This window comes from Penicillium citrinum (genome assembly GCF_028827155.1).
Source record: "Penicillium citrinum strain IBT 23319 chromosome Unknown utg000002l:1.0-3833315.0:1.0-3834789.0, whole genome shotgun sequence".
NCBI classification, from domain to species: Eukaryota; Fungi; Ascomycota; class Eurotiomycetes; order Eurotiales; family Aspergillaceae; genus Penicillium; species Penicillium citrinum.
Genome location: NW_026622687.1, coordinates 2805093 through 2822269, shown reverse-complemented (window position 1 = coordinate 2822269; position 17177 = coordinate 2805093). Strand labels below are relative to the sequence as shown.

The 17177-nt window shown below is 47.6% G+C and overlaps 7 protein-coding genes across 7 annotated transcripts; 4 read left to right on the top strand and 3 right to left on the bottom strand.

The window, feature by feature from the left end:
- Positions 1–169: 169 nt before the first annotated feature.
- On the bottom strand, positions 170–2247 carry N7469_002873 (WD40 repeat domain-containing protein; the record flags this gene model as incomplete). The annotated part of the gene is made up of 3 exons (XM_056641793.1): positions 170–392; positions 444–2151; positions 2208–2247. The coding sequence occupies 3 exons, from the start codon at positions 2245–2247 to the stop codon at positions 170–172; spliced, it is 1971 nt and encodes a 656-aa protein (XP_056504287.1).
- A 684-nt stretch (positions 2248–2931) lies between these two features.
- Positions 2932–6640, top strand: N7469_002872 (uncharacterized protein; the record flags this gene model as incomplete). The annotated part of the gene is made up of 5 exons (XM_056641792.1): positions 2932–3324; positions 3391–3749; positions 3825–5836; positions 5900–5993; positions 6061–6640. The coding sequence occupies 5 exons, from the start codon at positions 2932–2934 to the stop codon at positions 6638–6640; spliced, it is 3438 nt and encodes a 1145-aa protein (XP_056504286.1).
- Positions 6641–6976: 336 nt separating this feature from the next.
- N7469_002871 (C2H2-type zinc finger protein) lies at positions 6977–9699 on the bottom strand (the record flags this gene model as incomplete). The annotated part of the gene is made up of 7 exons (XM_056641791.1): positions 6977–7197; positions 7267–7682; positions 7735–8333; positions 8365–8717; positions 8785–9060; positions 9117–9545; positions 9597–9699. 7 exons carry the CDS (start codon positions 9697–9699, stop codon positions 6977–6979), a joined length of 2397 nt encoding a protein of 798 aa, XP_056504285.1.
- A 190-nt stretch (positions 9700–9889) lies between these two features.
- On the top strand, positions 9890–10859 carry N7469_002870 (SDR family NAD(P)-dependent oxidoreductase; the record flags this gene model as incomplete). Its single annotated transcript, XM_056641790.1, has 3 exons — positions 9890–9965; positions 10040–10495; positions 10564–10859. The coding sequence occupies 3 exons, from the start codon at positions 9890–9892 to the stop codon at positions 10857–10859; spliced, it is 828 nt and encodes a 275-aa protein (XP_056504284.1).
- Positions 10860–11197: 338 nt separating this feature from the next.
- Positions 11198–11691, top strand: N7469_002869 (uncharacterized protein; the record flags this gene model as incomplete). Its single annotated transcript, XM_056641789.1, has 3 exons — positions 11198–11223; positions 11254–11287; positions 11332–11691. 3 exons carry the CDS (start codon positions 11198–11200, stop codon positions 11689–11691), a joined length of 420 nt encoding a protein of 139 aa, XP_056504283.1.
- Positions 11692–13460: 1769 nt separating this feature from the next.
- On the bottom strand, positions 13461–15166 carry N7469_002868 (putative amidase; the record flags this gene model as incomplete). The annotated part of the gene is given in 4 exon segments (XM_056641788.1): positions 13461–14389; positions 14451–14874; positions 14891–15074; positions 15138–15166. 4 exon segments carry the CDS (start codon positions 15164–15166, stop codon positions 13461–13463), a joined length of 1566 nt encoding a protein of 521 aa, XP_056504282.1.
- Positions 15167–15684: 518 nt separating this feature from the next.
- Positions 15685–16780, top strand: N7469_002867 (polysaccharide deacetylase family protein; the record flags this gene model as incomplete). Its single annotated transcript, XM_056641787.1, has 4 exons — positions 15685–15790; positions 15847–16123; positions 16187–16591; positions 16642–16780. 4 exons carry the CDS (start codon positions 15685–15687, stop codon positions 16778–16780), a joined length of 927 nt encoding a protein of 308 aa, XP_056504281.1.
- Positions 16781–17177: the final 397 nt, after the last annotated feature.

Here is a 17177-nt window from a genome sequence, read left to right as displayed (position 1 = left end):
GGTGTTTTCTCCCTCTTTCTATTCTATCAGAACAATAGGGTCTCCTCTTCCATTGAGAAAGTAAGCTAACGATGATGAAGAAGAATATGTATCATCATTCCCAGCTCATACAATTCGTAGATAAACAGGGCTTTTGTCCAAATCCTCTATTAAAAGCCTTCGTCTCCGACTATTGTGGTATTCCAATCTCGTAACCCAGAAGAACTTCCGTGGTGTTGCCCTCCCATCCACGATTGCCACTGGTAGATATCATGAACCGACATGCATTGTCATAGTACAATTGAGATATGGTGCCCGTGCGGTGGCCAGGAATGATGAGAAATGGCACTGTGGAGTGTCGGGCGTTTTGTTCATGCTGCAGATCATATAGGCGAAGGATATCATGAGAAGCACTATGCAAAGTTAGTGATGTCTCGAGAAGCAAAATTAAGGATAGAACTGACCAGACAAGGTGGCGACCATTTGGCATCGCCTTGAGAGCAGTTACTGGACCACTGCCTTGCGGGAATTTGAATGTGCGCTCAGGTTCCCGAAGACCTTTGTGCAGACTGAACTCCTCGACGGTTCCATTGCGGCGACCGGCGTATACGTAATTTCCATCAGGGGACCAGCATGCATTCATGCACCAAGGGGGAGCATTTTGCGGAGTGATTCGAGCAACTGGATCAGGTTGTCGCCGATCCCATATGCGGATGGTACCATCAATTGAAGCCGCAAGAAATGTTGTGTCCGCTCCTATTGATTGCTCTGTTTCCATAGACTGAGAGAAATTTTGGTCCGTAGATATTTCCATATCCTCCGCCTTCGGGAGTCCATTGACAACCGGTTGTGCTGGCTCAGTGGTTACCTCCGTCTTGGGAATTTCCGGCTTGCTTTCAGAATCGTTCTCAATATTGTCCGTCGCATTCGTGGGGGCCGTTTCTACCAGAGGAGCAGTACCGGGCTGGGGCATATCAGCGTCAGTTTCACCGGGGCCATCGGCATCTGCGAGAACACCATTGGCCATCGCACGACCAAATTCATCATCCTCGTCCACACCAAACACACCCCCAGATGGCTCCCCGCCATCCGCCGCTCCGCCATCTGCATCTCCAAATAGCGAGTCTGCGCCTCCGAACAGCGAGTCAGTTGGTGAACCCGCCTGCGGGTTCTCCGCCCCCTGGTTTCCGGCATCTTGGGCAGTGTCCATCGCGTTGAACTTGTCCAAGCCACTGGCTTGGTAATTGGACGTGTATGTACCGTTGGGAAGTGACGAGTCGATAGTATCTTGAGGGACGGATATGCTGGATTCTGGCCGAATCTGTACCGTACATATTTGAGCTGCACTTCCTCCAAATGCACGTCTAGCCTGACCAGTATTGAGATCCCAGTCAAAGACACGTTTGTCCCAGCTACCAGACAGCAAAGATTGTTCATCAGAAGTCAGAGTCAATGAAGACACGGCAGATGTATGCTGTCGCAACTGAATTATCTCCTTTCCTTCATCATGTCGCAATGTTTGCAGCCGAATAGCACCCGATTCTAAGCCCGAGAGCAGCCAGAGACCCTCGCTCTGTGCAGCTAGAGAGTAGACAGGCGATAAGCTGTTGCCGTCCATGTTTTCCCAGTACGTCATCAGAACGCCTGCTTTAACGACGCTATCAACAAAGGGATGTCTTTGTGCTACAGTCAACATGAGCTTGCTGTTGATTGACTCAGCCCAATTAAATTTGCGAGTAAACCCATCCGATCCTCCTGTGAATACCCATCGCATGTCTGCCGTGGCTGTAACCGCATTTATTGACGTGCTGTGAGGAGCAGCGGTAGTAGGAACGATATCGTAGGTTTTGGCTGTCAAGCATTCAGGGCGGACAGTGGGATGGTAGATCGAAAAGGAATCCAGTGTCGTTGAGGTATCTCCATTCCCTGGCGAAGTCATGTTTGTTGTATGGGGGTTCTGCTGTGAAGACAACCCGGCGCCTTCTGAAGCCTGGCTGGCATTTGAAGGGCTGTCCGGGTCTTGATCTTGATCTTGGTCGGCGTCGGCGTCGGCATCGCCATCCTGTTCATTGTCGTTATCGTTGTCATTGTCATCATTGTTATCTCCGTCATTTTCGTCAATATCGCGCATAGGATCGTCGATTTCGTTGTCTGAGCTTCCGTCTTGAGAACCTTGAAAGAGTGTCAGTCGCAAAAACGAATGTGGGGAGTGAGTGGGAGCAATTTACCCGCAAGGTCGCGGTCCTCGTCTTCCTCAAGAGACGCCATTGAGCCTGAGCACAAGTCGCGATCCCTCAGGTAATATCAATCTTCAATACACGGCGTTGTCCTTCTCAATTGCCAGTCTCGGTAAGTAGACGGTGTAGCAACAGTCTGGTGCGGAGATCTTCGGCGCAAATGGAACCCTGGTCCCACCGCGTCGTAGCGGTTATCTGTGCGGGTGGTAAGTCTGAAAAGGTCTCACGCGATTGAATCAATGTATTGCATTCAGTTCCAAGCGACAAGCACCATCAATCAATCCAGACGATTGCTGTGAGCAGATGAATGTGAATGCGATGCGAGCACGCAGGGCGGTCTCCCTCGTTCTCTGCCGGGGTCAGCCCCGCTTCAGCCAATCACATGGCTTCGGTGTAGATCTGTGAATATAAAGGTTCGAACACATTTGTTTTTCTCGTAAAATCAAAATCTAATGCATATTTGGTCGTGATGAAGTCAAAGAAGAAGAGTTTGTCAAGGCCAAACATTCAATACAAACAGTCCAAGAAGGGCAGTTGCGCCTTCCTTCAGATTTTCCTCTGTTCCTTCCTTTTTTGTCCTGTTTCCTCTTCAACTTTGTCCTTCGCCATCTTCCCTTCTCATTCAAACATCTCTTCTCACTTCAATTTCACCTTTTTCTTTTGTTGATTCCCTTTTCGGCTACAGAAGCCTAACCTTCTCTCTTGTTTATCGATGATGGCTCATTTTAGCTATTACCATGTCCGTAACCAAGAGAATTCTGACAAACCTAAGCCATCCGAGCGGCCAGCAAATTTAGCTATCAGGAAATACTATGAGGCAACCACACATTTAACAGAAGCTCGATTGCCTGTGGATGGCAAAGAAGACTGGAGGACAAAGTCGGAACTTCCTACTACAGACGAGATCTTTAACCAGGAGCATGATACAAGTGATGTTTTGTTGCTACCGAATCGTCCATCTGGTCCTTGGCCTTCGACAGAGCTCTATCTCAACGCTCATTACAATTTGATCCGCGAAGATGCCATCGGAAGCCTTCGTGATGCGGTTCTTTGGGTTCGGACCTACCCAGACATGAGTGATACCAAAACCATTACAATTTATGATAAGGTGATATCGAACAAACAATGAACGTTTCATTTTGAAAAGCCTACTGACCGTTTCTGAATCCATCAGGTGTTTATGGTTCAGGTGACCCTAGCCAATCAAGGAGTTGCTTTTCGTTTGCAATTTTCTTCCCATCGTGCTGGAAAAAAGATACACTGGAAATACTCTTCGCGGCTGATCTCAGGTGGGATCGTAGCTTTATCTCCAAGGGCAGACTCTTTCTCATCGAAGTGTATCGTAGGTGTGATTGCGGCAAGGCCTTTGGCGAACCTTGCAAAAAGTCCTCCAGAAGTCGATGTCTTTTTTGCCCATCCATGGGATATCGATTTCGATCCTCAAAAAGAATGGATAATGGTACAGGCAAGATCAGGGTACTACGAGGCTCATCGACACACTATGACAGCGCTGCAAAAGCTGTCTCAGGAAAGGTGAGTCCCGCCTTCCCCTCCCCATACTCTCGTTAAGTGCAATGTAATCTAATGCCCGATAGGTTTCCCTTTGAGCCAACATATTTGCAACTTGGACATCGATGTTGGGGCCGCGGACTATGTCACCAACAAGCCGTTGATGGATTTTCAAAGCATATCTCCAAGCCTTACCAATAAAGAGTCGACTTTCAACGTACTCGAAGACCTTCCTGCAACACCAATGGCAGGGCTAAATACTTGTCAATGGAAAGCTTTGAGGCAGATCCTCACGAAAAAGATTTCCATAATACAAGGTCCTCCGGGGACAGGCAAGACACATGTGTCTGTTGTTGCCCTAAAGCTCCTGCTATCGCAGCTAACCACGGACGATCCTCCGATCATTATTGCAACTCACACGAATCATGCTCTGGATCAGTTACTCAGTCTAATTGCTAGATCCGAGGACAATTATATCCGGCTTGGTGGGAGGAGTGGAGATGCGGATATTCGTAAACGAATGCTCTATGAAATTCGGAAATCTCAGTCTGTGCCTACTATCAGCGGTGGACTTCTCTTGCCGGCAAGGAACGATCTTATTGGAATTTCGACGCAGATAGTCAATCTCCTGAAGCCTTTCAGTCTGGAGAATTCCGAGGGACCGATTAAAGCATCCATATTCCGTGAGTATGGTCTATTGACCCAGTGTCAGTGTGATTCGATCCAAGGAATGGATCGCTGGAAATCATCTGGACCTAAAGAGGATAATTCAAATCACATTGCCGAATGGCTTGATGATCAATTCACAGAAGTGAATCTCAACCACTGGGTAGAGGATATGGAGTTTACTGAGGACGATATTGATATTGAATACGAGGAGCTCAAAGAGCTCGAGGCGGAGGCAGCTCCATGGGAAGATGAATGGGAAATCTTGAGGGGGAGGTCACTGCAATTCAGAGCCACGCATCGAGGAGTGGAAAATTCTGCTCATTCCAAAGACGATATTCAAAGTTACCTCACGATGAGTGATCTGATGAAAATACCTGCCGAAGCACGAGGAGCTATCTATAACTTTCTTCGCGGCGAGCTATTGAAGAGAGTCAATGAAAAGCTGCGCACAGCCATTAAGTCGTACATCACCTCCAGCAAAAGATACAAGATTGGTAGATGGGAGCGGGATTTCGAGCTTCTGCGAAATTCAAAGCTCATAGCAATGACAACAACTGGGCTAAGCAAGTATCGTGGGCTCATAGCTAGTTTGAGCCCTAGAACTGTACTAATCGAAGAAGCCGCCGAGGTTCTTGAAGCGCCGACAGCCGTTGCATGCTTTGAATCCATCCAACAGCTGATTCTTGTAGGTGATCACATGCAGTTGAAGGCCAAGTGTACGCTACAGGACCTGGCCGGTGATCCATTCTTTCTTGACGTTTCCATGTTTGAACGGCTTGTCCAAAACGATTTACCCTACGTGCAGCTCCGTGAACAGAGAAGAATGGCCCCGGAAATTCGTGAGCTTCTGATGCCTATCTATGGCAGCCTGCACGACCACTCCTCCGTGGCCAGAAGACCTCATATCCCAGGAATGGGCAGATTGAAAACCTTTTTCTTTACACATACTTGGCCGGAAAGCGGCGATAGCCTTTCTTCTAAGCTCAATGAGTTGGAGGCCATCATGGTCGTCGAATTCTATGCCTATCTCATGCTGAACGGAATCTCAACATTCGATATGACAGTTTTGACATTTTACAACGGACAGAAGAAGTTGATACTCAAGCATATGAAGACAAACCAATACATCTCTGGCCACCCACTGAAGGTCGCCACGGTCGACTCTTATCAAGGAGAAGAAAATGAGATTGTTTTGCTTTCGCTCGTCCGCAGCAGCCGAAATAATGGAATTGGGTTCCTCGCAGTTGACAACAGAGTGTGCGTTGCGATGTCTCGAGCAAGGAGAGGACTATTCCTCTTCGGTAACTCCAATACCCTCGAGCAATCCAGCCAACTTTGGAGTGAAATCGTTTCCATTTTAGAAAACTCGGATAGCGACGCCCGGATTGGCAATCAATTACCCTTGACCTGCAACAAGCATAAAAATGTAACGTTGATTCGTGGTGAGTATTGATATCCATCTACTCTATTGGTTCATTGCTAGCTAAAGCATTTTGATTGCCTAGAGCTCAAAGATTGGGACGCAATAAAAGGCGGTTGCAAGGAAGACTGCGGCGGCAAGCTCGATTGTGGGCACGAATGCCCCTTAAAGTGTCATGGGTAGGTTGACATTCGCGGAAAATTGATAAAGCCCATGATTGTAAGGCTTTCTGACGCTTTGTGCTAGATTCGGTCATTCTTGCATTTCTTGCCAAGAGTCTTGCAGCCATGTCCAACTGTGTTGTGGCGCTTCTTGCACAGAAATCTGCGGCAGATCCCATCCCCATCAATGCGATTGCATGGCACAGCAGCTTGGCCAAATGAATCTCACGGGAAGAGAATCTTGTCTTCTCAAACCGTTGATTCCCGGCACCAATGGAGAAACTCGTAGGCAGGTCATAGATTCTGAGAAGGGGGTTTCTCGGCATATATTACTTTCCGACGGTGGAACGAATTTGTTTATTGATCCAGAAATATCAGATGATCTAAATGATGAGCTGACAAGGACAAAGGTTGGATTATGGGGGAACTTTGTGAATGATGCCAATGCCGGCACAAAGGATACCGTCGCCAATCGTTCGCACGAGGTTAGCTGGGAGGATGTGCAGGAAGGGCTCGAGCAAGCTACAGAGACATTCATTCACTTAAATGCGAGAAGAGAGAATCCAAGTTCTACCTTCGCACCAACCAGTACTGATGTTGCTGGCACACCCTCCACCAAAGAGCCACCGACGCCAGTTCTTGCTGATCTCATCGAGTTCGACTAAACAGGTTTAGTTTTCTTTGTCGGGACTTGCGATTTCTGGAATACCATGCACCGCAATACAATTCGCAATAGAGATTGTGTGTTTGAAAATCTTATTTGATAGTGCTTGCTGATTAAAACTTATGGTTGAATATGTTCAGGTCATTTACCAAGGGTCATTAAGATAGATAAAAGAAATAAAAAGAGAAGCCACCATACGTGGAATTTTCCAAGTGCACCATCATTACCAGGAAGGAGGAATGTCGTAGATTAACGAGTTATATCATGAAGTATATATGCAGGTGTTTTCAAAAATTGTATAAGTATCTTCTCGAATAAGTGTGAGGGGAATGGGAGGTTAAATCATAATCATGTACTGCTCCAGACTTTGACCAAGGCAGTTAATGAACGGCCATTGAGTATTCCGTTTAAACAGTCTGGACCATAACTTCAGAACAGCTGTGCCCAATGCTGCCGGTTCAAGGTTGATTGGTGCTTCGGACTCATCTTCGAGATCAATGGAAGTATAAGCTTCTTCCACGATACACTGTGTCCAGCGAAGGATTCGGCTTTCGTTGTCTGTTAGATGAATTAGTGAGAAGTTCCATTTCCAGACTTTCTGTTTCTCTCTTTCTCTCTATAACTCACCGCTCAATGATTGATCGGGACCAGCCTCGGCGAGAGTGAAAAGCCATTTACTTAGTAATACCGCGCATTCAAAACTTGCTAGTGAGTGACGCACACTCCAGAAGAAAGCCTGGCTCCTTGCAATGTGATCAATACCCAGTCGTACAGGTATACTGAGGGCGTGGGCGGAATATATAAGAGCCGGAATGAGACGGTAGCTCCGTTCCGGTTTTGGAGAGCGATAAAGGGCCGAAGCGATGGTATTGGGGTCGCGAGTCTCGAGACGGCGGTACGGTCCAAGATTAAGTGATAATCGGACGTATGCTAGTCCAAGGAGTGAACTCGAGGTGAATGGAATAGGGCCGTTGTCGTTATGTGGATCAAGACTTGATTCTGGAGCTTGCTGCCAAACACTAGTCCAGGAGCGGAGGGCTCGTCTAAGGAAATCAGTAAGTTACCGCATAAGTTTCAATTGACGACGAGACTTACTCAATCTTGTTCAGTTCCTCAGTCGGTAGGCTAGTCGAGTGAAGTCCATTTGGCAAGGAGAGTTCACTAACAATGTGGATTCGTTGGAGAAGCCCATGAAGCAGCATATAATTACCCAGGGGAGCAGGTATTGGCTCCAGTGGTACTGCTGAACGTGGCTTTTGAAGTAGGAGTGTTAGGGCGTCTTGGAAAAATAGCTGCTGCGGTCCGCGGGCTTGCTGGGCAGCTTCCCACTCGGCGGCGTTATTCGCTGTCCATTCTTTGGTGGAACAGGGAAGTCGCATATGTATTTCACTGCTGCGCAGTGATGGATATACGTTGTAAGCAACACTATGGATATGAATGAAGCAGAATGAGATGAGTTTCGTTCGGCGAATAGATTCCTGGTCCGCCCACTCATACCAGTCCAGCGGCTGACCACGCGCATCAGAGTACGGTTCAGTCAGACCAGCATCGCGAAGGTGTTGGACCAGTTGGCCTTGGATCTGGAATGCCTCCTGAACGAGTCCTGCTCGCTCCCAGGTGGCGTAACCCATAAGGACAAGGAGACAGCGGATAACTTCCATCTGCCGTGACGTGGTGGTGGCTGCAGAACCCCCCTGATCGATTTTGTTCGGTATAATGGCCAACCAGTGGATAGCCCGATCGAGACTCTCTGTTCATGCGTTCATATAGGACTGCTTTGGAAACATGGAATATCTTCTCGGCGTTGCGATGCTCGAAGCGATACTGGGCTCCGATGGTCATTATTGCGAGGACTAGCTCGGGAGAACACTCGCCAAAGCGGAAAGTTGGAACATGGATGAATGGAATATGAGGATGAAACCCCTCGAAGTAAGAAGTGAGATAGCGAGTCAATGTATGGCGAGAAGGAAGCGTGAAATCGGGGATAACATTCCGGAAATCTTCGAGGGATGCTGCTAGTCGGAAGCGTTGATCCTCAGAGATATTGAATCGAGATGCTTTAGTGGACGGCGGTGGTTCTAAAGATCGGTATGAGTTACAGGTCTGAAATTATCAGATAGCAAGCCAGTAAGGGTTAAGACTTACCACTATCCGAGAGTGTGCCTAAGCTTTGATCTCCACGAGGTACCGAAGGTAGCCATGATCGGAAGGGGGAATCTCTTGAGCCCTCTCGAACACTCCTTGGGCGTTTTGATTGCTCCTGGGAGGTCATGATTGGCTTTTGGACATCTTCAACCCCAATTTCTTGCATTTGAGATGGATCTGCCTCGTAGGGCAGCCATTCTGCGGGGAGACCAATGGAGTCAAGAAAATGAGTAAATTCTTGAAAATGGTTGAGATCCTCTGGGAGATATGGCAATGCTAGATGTTTGGTCAGCATAAAAAGAATGCCAGCTTCCTGATTGGAGCCAACTTACAAGGAGCTTGATAGTCGCCAGGCAGTAGCAGCTGAGCCGCCTGCAACATTGCGGGATCATGCATCCCCGGGTGTGCTTCCGAGATCGGATTGGTAGTTGGACCCGTAGGTATTATGGGAGGCTGCGTCTGGGGTAAGTATTGAGGCTGATGCGGCGATGGACCGGACCATTGAGGCGGCAGGGGCTGTTGTTGTTGTTGATGCTGCTGCTGCTGCTGCTGGATTGATGCAGATCGGGCCGATGCATCATACTGCGGGTGCGGGATGGCTGCAGGTTCCGGAGGCGGGGGTTGAGCTGATGCTGGAAGACTGGATTGCGAGTCCGGTGAAGTCAATCCATCTTGATGAGAGATTCGATTATGTCTCTTGAGTAGATCGCGCCTAGTGAAAGCTGCCCCACAGAAGCAAATGAACGGTTTCTCCTTGGTGTCTGTGATTATGGTCAGCCACCTCCAAGGCCATTACCCCAACAAAGACCTACGAGTTCGAACATGGCGCTCCAAATGTTCGGTACGACGGAATGCTCGGCCACAATGAACACAAATCCGTGCTTTTGCGCGACCGGGCTGAGATGGGGATGGCATGGCTCGGAGTCACTTGGAGAAGAGGAGAAAGTGGAGGACGCGGTTGAGGAGGCTCCCCCAAGCGGTGACTCCAACGGGTCCACTTCTTATCTAAGGGTTGCTTGCAATTATACGGTTTTTATATCAACACTTACTCTCTGGATCAAAGTGGAGATATACTCTAGCTCTTCTTTTTGTTGATTTTGTCAGACTGAAGAAGTGCAGTATGGCCCTCTTCAAGTCTCTATTCCCAGGCGTCGCTGTCGTGACGGGTGCTGGCGGAACTGGTATGAGCTGCTATCCTGAATGCGGAGGCTATCTTGATCCACAGTCCCACTCACTTTCTGCTGCTTGAGTATAGGTATCGGTGCTGCGGTTGCAAGAGCCTTTGCAGCTGCTGGGTGTGAAAAGATTGCCATTACAGACGTAAATCCGTCCACTTTGGAACAAACTCAGCGAGCTGTCACCTCGGATTATCCCAATGTGCAGCTACTCGCCCGCGCCGGCAGTGTCGCTGAGGATCATTTTGCACAGTCCTTTATTGATCAAATAGTCCACAAATTTGGACGTGTCGACTATGCGGTCAATTGTGCCGGTGTGTTAGGTCTACCAATGCGATCAGACGAAACTAGCATCGAGGAGTTTGATCGCGTGAATAACATCAATTATCGTGGATGTTGGCTATCTTCGCGTGCCCAACTGAAACAGATGGTCATACAAAAGGCTCTTCCTAGCCATGATCCCCGTCGTCCTCTGCAAAGGGGAGCAGTGGTAAACATTGCTAGTCAACTAGGTATTGTCAGCCGTCCAAATGCTCGTAAGTTGAAGCCCCTGTCTTTATACTCCGGATACTATATAACTCTCATTCTAACTCCCTGGTCTCAGCGGCATACTGTGCATCAAAATCAGCAATTATTGGCTTGACGCGTGCAGATGCAATTGACTACTCAAAAGATGGTATCCGAGTGAATTGCGTCTGTCCTGGAGTTATCGCAACACCCCTCGTGATGGAGAAGAAAGAAGTACGTGATGCCATTACTCCTGCTGTAAATACCGCCCCAATGAAGAGAATGGGTACACCTGAGGAGGTGGCAGATGTAGCGCTATTCCTATGCTCGACGCAGGCCTCATTTGTACAAGGGCATGCGATGGTAGTCGATGGTGGTTACATAACTGTGTAAATTAATAAAATGAATAGTTTCTGATAGATACTGATAGCAAGTTGGTTGACATCACTTCACAATACCCCCACTCAGCAGTGCGAGTACTATTAGCGATTCAATCTTCTTCTTCCCCAAATGTAGACATGTATTTTACTATAAATATCCGAGCTTCCCTCTATCCTTTACAGCTTGAATACCAACCCCTGCAAGGGGTTGGAAAGGCTCTCGAGAATTGTCACGTTGCTTTTTGGCCCCAGTCAGTTCTAACTCCAAACCCCGCCTCCGTAAAATATATCGGCTTTTCACGTCGCTCTTCAAGGCCTAGCACATTCAGACTCTGAATGTGCTAGTCTGGCATGTCGGACCCTATTTCCAACAACAAGTGAAATTCACTTGCCATTGAGGTTGGTAGGATCATTGCCAGCCTGGTGAAGTATACAAACGCGGTACGGGACTTGAGGTCAGACAGACGCTCGAAAACTAAGCGAAGAGCTGTTTCGCGCTGAAATGTATTCTTGAACATATTTCTGCCCAAACTGAATCCTACTCCAAGGTAGAAGAGCTGGGTCTATCCGATCACGAGCTCCTAGCAAAAGCTCTTGCACGAACGGAGGAGACTCCGAGGTATCCTGTGGAAATTCCTGACATTGAAGATGCCATTACCAAATATATGCATGGGGATCAAACAATTGTGCTTGTGATGGATGCACCCAGTAAAAGCTGCCCGTCAGAGGCCATCAAGCGATCTTTGATAAGGTTACTGAACAAGTTTTCCAATCTTCGTATTTTTTTCACAGGCACGATAGAAATTGACCTCGTGGAAGGATGCCAACATATTATCAAGGAATAAATATAAATGAGACAGGCGCAATGGACGACATCAATATAGTTGTACGTTTTAGACTGCAAGAAGATAGAATTATGAAGAATTTGAGTTCGAACTTGAAGTTGAAGGATCAGATTTGGAAGACCATTACTGAACATGCAGTTGGATGTTTAGTTTCACTACGATATCATGGCCTGGTTTCGCTGACTCAGTTATCCTTGGGCAGCCTCGGCTCACTTAGAACCGTCGAGAAGATCTGGGAAACTTTCCAAGCATTACCAGGAACTTTACAGGAGATATATACTGAGACATTGCAAAGAATACCCGCCAGTGATTGGGAACTTAGCCGCGCTGCTTTTTCATGACTCAATTTCTCCAACCAATCGCTCACATTAGATGAACTGAATGACGCAGTCGCTTTAGAGGAGAAATTTACTGTCCTTGATTAAGATATGAAGCTAGTCGAGAGTTCTCCTCGAAATTTGCCAGGGTCTCATCACTCAGGATGAAGACGGAAATGTGAGGTTTGGCTCACGCTTCTGTCAAGGATTTCCATACATTCGGTGTGCAGTATTTCGCGCTAGATCCAGCAACTGACGGTAAAACTTTAATGCAGCTGTGCCTTACATATCTGTGTCTCGATAGTTTCCGGTCTGGATACGTGCATTCTTTTGATTCGATCCTTGCGCGCGAGAGCAAACATCCCCTTCTGTAATATGCTGACACTTTTGGGCTAGTCATTGCGAGTCGCGGAACTTTAATGACCGCGATCATTCAATCGTGAATAGGCTTTTGAGTTCCCAAGATTATCTTCGTTGCGGTAATTTTGGCGTTGAGGTGCAGATAATAGCTCCAGATATCGATGCTCAGTCAATTGAGACGACTCACCCGCTGTATTGCATTTTTCCCAACTGCCAAAACCCAGAGACATTCAAACGCAAAGCAGATTGGGTGCACCACGAATTGGGGGTGCACAGGCGACCAGAATACTCCGCTTGCTCTTTTCCAGAATGTGGACTCACTTTCCCTGCAAAAATGCATTTATTCGACACTTGGTACAAGAGCATAAGTTGTCCGCTCCTATGAAGAAGAGAAAGACTTTATCTAAAGAACAGTTAGTTTCACCAGGTGACAAGGAAGAGACTTTGCGGGAGATAATCGAGCAGCGTCACCGAGAGGATCCCTCAGCTGAGAAGCTGTGTCAATTTTGTGGAGATAATCTGAGTAGCTGGGGCAGCTGAGGATTCATCTGGCAAAGCGCATGGAGGAGGTGGCAGTACCTATTCTGGAAATGGTCAATCAAGGCCTTGGATCTTAGCACTCCTGGGGACTTTTAGTTCCTTTAGCATGCACCATCCAATGAACAACTATAAACAAGACATACCTGAGGATGTTAAGCAATGCGGTCAAGAATCATGGATACACTTCTAAATGAGGCCACATGGGACGGTGTCGCATCCAACCGGCCATACTGCTGCATACTTACCAACGCGGGCTATGCCTTATGATTTAAAGAACAAAAGATTATGCATATGAGCAACAGAATACTTTTCGCTAGCGCCTCTCAGGCCAGCCTTTTACCGTAAGGGCTCTTTGATGCCCGAGAATGGTCTGAAACTCTCCCATAGAAATACTATTAAGGCAGAGACCTGATTTCGAGTTCTCATCTAGAAGATTCAAGATTTCGACTGGGTCGATTTGCGATTTAGCAAGTAATTGAAATGCTATGTTTGCGAACTAATAGGTTGTGATCGCATTTGCAAAAGTCATGACTTGACAGATCGGAAACACGCTCAAGTCTGTTTCCAATCGAAATTACTCTCCCATGCATGCCCGACTTGTAATATTTTCTCTTCTTGCCACAATCCTCCGACAATCTGCATGCCAACTGGCAGCATAACTTTAGCATCGTCCTTTGCTGGTGCGAACCCAACAGGAATTGACATTGCAGGATGCCCTGTAACGTTGAAGATAGCAGTATTGATAGTTAATCCAATACTGGGCTTCAGTGACTCCAACGGGGGTCCCCATTTCCCATGCTTCGGGGCCACCACGGGAGTTGTGGGCATCACTAAAGCATCATATTCCTCGAAGAGTTTCTGGTACTTATCGCTGACTTGACGCCCAATATTCACTGTCTTTCCATAAATGTTTGGAAAGCGTGAGATTAGATAGAGTCCATTAATAATGACATTCTTCGTTGACGGGAATGCGCGCTGAAAACCTTCATTGGACCAGGGAAGTCTGTTCATTTCTGCTTCCATCATACAGAGACCTCTTCTTCCGGTATTTTGACCCAGCAGAGTCTGCGCCCCAGCAATCCGGGAAAGTATTGTCCAGAGTGCTGGCCCATGTAAGTGGTCTGGAAGCGACACTTCCTCGACGGTGGCACCCAGGCTTTCGAATTTCTTAGCAGCTGTAAAAACAGACTCCCTAACAGTCGGATCCACGGCACTATGCTCGAACCCTTCCCTCACAAGGCCAATTCGCAGACCATCAAGCCTTCGAGGACCATTTTCGATTGCTGTCGCGAACCTAGTCGAGCCTGGCTTCGAGCTTCCCAGAGAACGATCATCAATTCCATCGTAACCACTGATCACATCTAAACATATAGCCACTTCAAGCGTCGTACGAGCGAGTGGGCCAGCATGGTCAACCAATGCGTCCCCACTAGATATGCCAGTATAAGGTACTCGGCCATGCGTTGGTTTCAGACCAACACCTAAGACAAGTCAGTTCTGCCCGCTATGAGTAATTATGCAATAGTCAAAAAAGATACTGACATCCACATAAAGCTGCCGGAACTCGAATACTTCCACCCTGATCACCTCCTATTGTAATATCAACCAAGCCCCCAGAGACTAAGGCTGCGCCACCGGATGTGCTTCCACCAGCCGAGTATCCCGGCGCATGGGGATTCTCAATAGTACCCTGGGCACTCGTATATGAGGAAGTGGAATGGCAATAATGCTCGCATGTCGACGTGCCATGAATACTTGCTCCCGCATCAAGCAGGCGTGTTACTACTGTGGCATCGGTTGAGGGTGTCCACGCAGGTGTGACATCGCTTCCAAGAAGTTGTGGCACATCGGCCACTGCCACCACGTCCTTCACACTCACTGACTTTCCCGCCAGGACACCCCCTTCAGGGTTTCCCCCGAATGAGAAACTTATGCGACCATGCTTGTCCAAACACTTGTTCTTCAGCTGTACATCGCCGTACATTTTCCCGAGGGTACTTCGTCTTATTCGGCACTGGTTGATAGTCGGGCAATGCATTCACGCCCTCCGCGCAATCGTGAACTGCTGCAAGAAGGGTATGGAAATCACTCGACTCGTTCGGGTCAATGGTCAGGCCCAAAGGCTCGATTAGAGCCTCAGCATCGCCGGGCTTAACGGGGTTATTTCTGAATTCAACCGTCAGTAATCTATCAAGCAGATCCCATCATCAATGCTAGTCTTCCACTCACTCGGAGATATTTGTGAAAAGGACCGACATGCTGGAATGTGGAAAGGGGGGGTAGCTGCAGTTCTACTGCGTTGCTGGGGAGTTGAAGATTTTATGAAATCGCATCATGCAATAATTCTTTCATGGCTCATTCGGATAATCCCCGATTCATGATCCATTCATTTGGAGACATCTTTTGCCGACGAGCCCATCAATGTCCAGCAAAGAAAAAAAAAGGACCGTTGATCTTGACTCCAAATTGACTCCAACATGAGGGACCCACCAAATGACTCGGTCCATCTTGGAGCGAGGTTTGATGAAGAGAGAAATTGAATAACCAGGGACTCTGAAGATTGATAACGATTTTGGATTATCACATTCTCTCGACCAAGAATTTGGTTCATGTTCCTCTTCGTCGATCAATGATATGCAGATGACTCCGACGACTCCGACGAGAGGGGCTTCCAGCGTCTTCCCCGCATTCAACCCGTTTGCGTGAACTGATACAAAACCCTTCCTCGACACTCCCTCCCACTCTCGAATATCGCATTACCAATTGATTTCACACAATGGGTCCCAAAAGAGTCCTCATCACCTATGGTGTAGACGTTGATGCTGTTGCCGGATGGCTCGGCTCGTACGGTGGAGAAGACTCGACAAACGATATTAGCCGCGGTAAGTGATGGCCAGGAGGATTCGCGCTTCCTTTCTCTAACATTGCAAATGGGCAGGCGTCTGGGCAGGAACAGTTGGAACTCGACGTCTCTTGAAGCTCTTCAACAAGTATGACATCAAGACAACATGGTTCATTCCAGGTCACTCGTTGGAAACCTTCCCGGAGGAGATGGCCGCAGTCCGCGATGCTGGTCACGAAATTGGACTCCATGGCTACTCTCACGAGAATCCGACCGATATGAGCATTGAGCAACAACGCGACGTACTGGATAAGACCTACCGTATGCTCACCGAGTTTGCGGGTAAACCACCACGGGGTAGCGTGGCACCTTGGTACGCTAAACTTGCTGATTTTGAAGAAACTGCCGAATTGGCCGCTAATAAATCTTTCTGTAGGTGGGAAACGAGCCAAGAGGGTGCCCAGTTACTTTTGGATTATGGAATCGAATACGATCACAGCATGAGCCATGAGGATTGCCAAGCATACTACTTGCGTACCGGCGATAGCTGGACTAAAATCGATTATACAAAGAAGGCAGAGGAATGGATGAAGCCGTTGGAGCATGGACCACAGACGGGACTTGTTGAGATTCCATCTAATTGGTACATCGATGATCTACCTCCAATGATGTTCATCAAAAAGGCGCCTAACAGCCACGGATTCGTCAACGCGCGCGACGTCGAAGATATCTGGCGTGACCACTTTGACTACTTCTACCGCGAGTACGATGAGTTTATCTTTCCTATTACCATTCATCCGGATGTTTCCGGTAGACCTCATGTGCTGTTAATGCACGAACGGTACGTTTACTTTCTTTCACGCTGACTAGCTCGAAGCTAATAAAAGACAGCCTGATTGAGCACTTCAAGAAGCATGATGGAGTGGAGTTTGTGACTATGGAACAGCTTTGTGATGAGTTCAAGAAGAAGAATCCTGTTCCAGAGGGAGCGTTAATGCCAGCACCGGCTGGGGCTATGTTGAAGAAGTGAAATAATCAGACTAGGATTTCTGAACTAGAGTCAATCTACAGCTACATATTCATCCGTTTGGACATCAAGGGACATCTAGGACAACAGAAATAGGCATAAATCTCGCAGGTTTGCGCTAATGATAGTTACACATTATACACCAGCCCTGGAGTGTATACCCTAACTATACAGATCTAGTCCAAGACTACCGGTCTTCGGCTCGTCTTTGCTAAATGAAAGTCCAAGAATTATTGCCAGGACGATTTTCTGAAGGTCTACCTAGTCAGGCAACCAGAGCACCAGCTTATCTTCTTCCTATACCGAGGCCTTCCGATGATATGCTGTGGTATCTAATGGCCTCTATTCAGTTGATAAACCTCCAACTTGGAAGTGGTACCCCAACTCACCGATCTGACCC